At 32.7% G+C, this 5128-nt stretch overlaps 1 protein-coding gene across 1 annotated transcript; it reads left to right on the top strand.

Annotated features, from left to right (window-relative positions):
* Positions 1 to 407: 407 nt before the first annotated feature.
* On the top strand, positions 408 to 4844 carry LOC111693195. Its single transcript, XM_023457417.1, has 8 exons — positions 408 to 488; positions 664 to 888; positions 967 to 1222; positions 1313 to 1553; positions 1729 to 2009; positions 2762 to 2947; positions 3124 to 4670; positions 4778 to 4844. Exons 2-7 carry the CDS (start codon positions 695 to 697, stop codon positions 4252 to 4254), a joined length of 2289 nt encoding a protein of 762 aa, XP_023313185.1. The 5' UTR covers positions 408 to 488; positions 664 to 694; the 3' UTR covers positions 4255 to 4670; positions 4778 to 4844.
* Positions 4845 to 5128: the final 284 nt, after the last annotated feature.

Here is a 5128-nt window from a genome sequence, read left to right as displayed (position 1 = left end):
TCCAAACACGACTCCTCCGTCGCACCCCCAACCCCATCCATCCCTGTCACCGGGCCGAAAGCAAACACAGCAACAGCCGATCATCACTCTGTTTACCCGTGTCGAAATGAAACCTGAACTGCCCATTATATATCAAATTTCGGTCTCGGATCGGGCCAGGCCGCGTAATGGAAAAACTCTCATCCGAAGGCATTCCTTTGTTTCGCGAAACTTTATTCGTCGGCTATCTCCCTCGGACGATCGGCGGCCCGTCTACTATCCCTGTCGTCGTAAAAATAACAAAAAAAGTAGCGGCGCTAGCGAAAATGTATCCTGAAAACGCTCCTAACCGGGAGGAAGAGGATCCTTGTGGCGGACACAGGTAAGAGCAGGACCGGACGCATATTTTGAAACACAGGACGCTAGAAGCATAGCTTTATAAAACGATGCCTCATTGGTCAATTCGTAATCGTACAGTGTTGGTTCTACGCCGGCGCCGCACGAGTAAGGTTTGTTTAGACCAAAACACTTAACCAAACTTCTTATCAATTTGCAAATCTTAAGCCGATTTGGCGCGTTTTATGTGTGTTCAGTGTTTTTACAAGTGAATATTATTCCTATTCACGTTCTGATAAAAACCATTTTATTACATAAAATACGCTGTGAGGCTCTATTTTATTCTAGATATTTATTAAGTTGTGATTATTCAATAATTATGAACTACGAGGATATTTTAAGTTTTACACGAATAAGTGGTTATCAGTGTGAATTAGAAGAAACCAACGAAAAATATTTTATTTTGCGTATAAATATTAATGATAGGAACGAAGCTGATAGTTATTTAAACTTGTTTGAAGCACATACATTAACGAAGTGGATAAGAAATGGGGAGTTGGCAAATCCAGAAAGGTATGTAAACATAAGTATTTAGGTACTCGAAACAGTATCCCGACTACTAATATTCTAAATATTTCTTTCGTATTACAGGGTCGTTTATCATAAATACTATATGTGCCAACATAGTGCTGTAAATAAGAAGTGTAGTGCTCATAAAACCGAATTTAACACAGGCTGTACTGCAAAACTAGATATAGTCATAAAAAAATGTACTCCGGCTACGAAAAGAAATGACAAATATTTGAAACTGAAACCAGCACTCTGTGGAAAAATTAAGATAGATATAATACATAACCATACTATAGGAACAAGTGGTTCTCTAAAATATTTGAAAATGTCTAATGAGGTAAGGTGTGATTTCTGTCACTTTGTTTATGATAAATATAGGTATTGTATGAATTTTATTTATAATTGAATTTATTTTTTGATATTGTAGACGAAGCAAATATTTGAACAGTATTTTGACAATGGAATGAGTGCTTCTGAGGCTTTTCGCTATCACGAAAGCATGTTAATGTTTAATGAGAAGCCATGGGAGAAGTTAGCAAATGCTTCAATTAATCCCACGAAAAATGTTGTATATTATCTACACAGGCAATGGACATTGAAAAATTATGGAGCAGTTTTTGAACCTATCCCAAAATTGCAAGAGAAACTTACGTTTTATGAAACGAGAGGTGAGTTTATATGCATACTGTAGTGGTTTTTAATACTGTTATATTGATTATTTAGAAAATAGTATGAAATTGTTCATTTCTTTGAGCTTCTCCCCATTGAGAAGTCAAGTTTTATATTTTTTTAATTCAATTATTAGTAAAACAATATCAAGTAATAAATATTATTTTTTAACAGGAATGAAAGTGGTATTGGCAACAAATCCTTGGGCAGTAGCAGTAGTTACTCCAATAATGCAAAGAGCGCAGCAGTTGAATTCTTCTAAAGAGATTATATTTTGTGATAGTACTTCCAGTTGCGACAGTACTGAAACTACTGTTACTATTTTGCTAACGGTTACCAAAGCAGGTGCTATTCCAATAGCTGTTCTTTTACATGATGGACAGTCTATAGCTAGTTATGAGCAGGCCTATGGTTTGTTAAAGAAAGCATTTCCCTATTGTTTTGGGGGGAATACGGTAAGCAAATATATTTTTTTAACAATCCAAGTATATAGGTACTCTGAAACTGAATAACTAAAAAATGAGTAACATTTATGAATGAAAAAAATTGCATAAAACCACAATGCAAATATATAATTAAAAATATGTTTGTGTTATCTGGAAATGATTAGATAAGAATGCAATGGTGTTTAGATGAATTACAGAAAAATTACTCATGTTGTGGAAATAATATATAATTTTTAATTTTTGACATTTTCTAGCAACCACTCAAAATCAAACTACACAACATACAAAAATAAGGAGAAAATATTAGAAATTTGTAAGTATCCAGTATGTGTGTCCAAAACTGGTGTTATTCATTATATAGGCATAGCATGCAGAACAGGTGGTTGGCTTTGTAGGGTGTGGTATTACTGTAACAAAAAATTGTGTTTTTTTATCAGGTACCTACTTTATAAAGTGTATGATTGGCTTTGTTTAATATTAGTACATATAAAACAATTTTGTTACACATGCCTTGTGTATCAAAAGAGTTAATAGTTAAATTTTCGGTGAATATTCTATAAAAATTGTAATAATTTGATACCATAATTTGAGCAATTGCTTAAAAAATCATAATGATAGAATGACTACATGGACATATATTCTTATATTAGGTTTGGGCTATTTCTGCAATAAAGTAACATTGTACAGGTATCATTTTGTCTGGTTGTGGTTAATAGAAATATTCATATTTAGTATGTTAGGTAATGGAAATTAAATTGTAGGAACCATCATGTTTTATGACAGATGACTCTAAAGCTGAAAAAGCTGCATTGGCAAATGCTTATCCACAATCAAGACAACTTCTCTGTTTTTTCCATGTTTTGCAAAAGGAATGGAGGTGGTTATGTGAAAAGAAAAATGGAATTCCATTAGAGAGGCGACAGTTTTTGATGAACTTGTTTCGTAAGGTGAGATTAGTTCTGTAGTTAATTTGGGGGTAGTGTAAATCTACAAGAGGTATATGTTTAAGTTTACAGTAGAATTACATTTATAAAACAATTTACAGCAGATGTATATGAGTACTTTAATGAACATACAATTTTACATACATTAGATGATATATGTATTTTTCTTTCATTTATAGGTTATGTATAGCGAAACAGAAGATGAATTGAATATGATGATACTGAACTTCAAACAGTCATCTCAAGATTTCCCTAATTTTATTAATCGTTTTGAAAAATTTTATTTGAGATCACACGAATGGTTATACGTTCACCGTAAAAACATTATCATTAGGGGTAATAACACCAACAATTATGCCGAAGCATCTATAAGAATATTAAAGGATATAATTCTCCACCGAACAAAAGGATACAATTGTGTGGCTTTAGTAGATTTTATTTGTTTTGTCTGGGAAGAATATTTCAAAATTAAATTGTTGGATTATGCACATGACAGGAGGAATAGTATTCGAAATAACTATTTAAAATTATGTTCAAGAATGGTATCTGTAAATCCAAGCGATTTGTGTGATTTGGGAAATAATTTGTATAAAATAAGTAGCACCAAAGACTCCTCGGTGCACTATACTATTGATGTAGAAGTAGGACTATGTAGTTGCCCTTCTGGCATAAATGGAGCTTTTTGCAAGCATCAGGCTTATCTACATAAGCAGTTGAATATACCTTTTGTAAATGCTCCTGCAGTTACTTGTGAGGAACGTAAATCTTTGGGAAAATTAGCATTAGGTCTCGAATGTCCTAGCGATGATTGGTTTATGGATTTAACTCATACGACTCATTCCTGTAATTCAGTTTCAAGTAGCCAAACGTTAGAATCGGATCATGTTAATCCGCAAGCAGCATATACGGAAGTAATTCTTAGCAACTCGCCTGATGAAGAAAAGCGAAACAAGGATGATGCCATTTTACAGCTGTCATTGGAATTAGATAGAGTTAAAGCACTTGCCAGTGAAGTACCTAGTACTTTGATACAGAAGTTTACCAAGAAACTACAGAAAATGAAAAATTTCCAACAGTTATACTCAGCACTTAACGTTCCAACCAAAACTTCGATTAGGAAACAGTCAAAAATTAAAGTTCAGCCTACAGCTATATCCAGAAGAAGGCCAGGAGTAACTCGTGGTAGTACTAGGATACCATCAGGAAGACCATTCAGTGGCGTGAAGAATAAAGTAAAAAGGAAGCATAATATAAAATTGAATATCTTGGCAAATCAATCGAATGCTGTACTTCATGGTCGTGCTCATTAGTATAAATAAAAACTTTGACCTAAACAAGTTCTAAATAAATATGGAAACAGTTCATGGAGCACGTGATTAGTAAAAAATAAATGGATATATCAAAGAAGTTCATAAAAAGTAAGTGGCAAATGGACATTACTACTTAGATGTTACTAATTTTTTTTTTTATATGTATTACACCATCGATGGCCAAACTTAAAACTCCAATCCTGTTCTATTAAATGCACGGTGGTTGCAAAGAATTCAGACTACTACCCCAAGATACAAACCTTTTTCATATCGAAAAAATGTAGAACACAGAAAAGACATCAAAAATAAATAGTCTTGACAATGGCACATAATATTTTGTCCAAGCATGGTAAAACCTAATTTTAATTTGAATAAAGAAGAAACTATGAGGCAGAACATTTGGAAAAAAGTACTATGTATATATATTATGTATTATTTCTACATTATTAGGCAAATAAATGTCAAATGAAATTAAAAAAAAATGAGAATATTGTACATAATCTAGTAACATCTTTTCATTTAGCTTTTTAGCACTCCAGAAGACAGTAGCAGAGGGACTACCGAAACGTCAGCGAGTTCAGGCCCATTTCCATAAGATAAATAAGCGAAAAAAATTTTGAAGATATGTATGAATATACCTAGAGTGCAATATAGAATGGGAATAGAATTATTATTGTACCTATATTTAGTATATGTATTTGTTACTGTATACAGTCTGTGTCACGATAGAAAATTTATTTTGATATTCGACAGCAAGAACGGGGTTGATTACTTAAAAAACTTTTATCACGAAATATTAAATTTGAAATTTGTTATTTATGTCATAATGTCACATTATTTATCATTGTGAATTTATTTTTGAGAAGAATAGAGG

This window comes from Anoplophora glabripennis, unplaced genomic scaffold (genome assembly GCF_000390285.2).
Source record: "Anoplophora glabripennis isolate ALB-LARVAE unplaced genomic scaffold, Agla_2.0 scaffold167, whole genome shotgun sequence".
Classification (NCBI taxonomy): domain Eukaryota; kingdom Metazoa; phylum Arthropoda; class Insecta; order Coleoptera; family Cerambycidae; genus Anoplophora; species Anoplophora glabripennis.
This window is presented reverse-complemented; position numbering and strand designations above follow the sequence as displayed.

Bases quoted from the DNA above. Each gene is read 5' to 3' on its own strand.
- LOC111693195 (XM_023457417.1), top strand. From the start codon at position 695: ATGAACTACGAGGATATTTTAAGTTTTACACGAATAAGTGGTTATCAG. The intron at 889-966 runs GTATGTAAACAT...TTCGTATTACAG, and splicing joins GAGTTGGCAAATCCAGAAAG to GGTCGTTTATCATAAATACT. The intron at 2,948-3,123 runs GTGAGATTAGTT...TTTCATTTATAG, and splicing joins TGATGAACTTGTTTCGTAAG to GTTATGTATAGCGAAACAGA.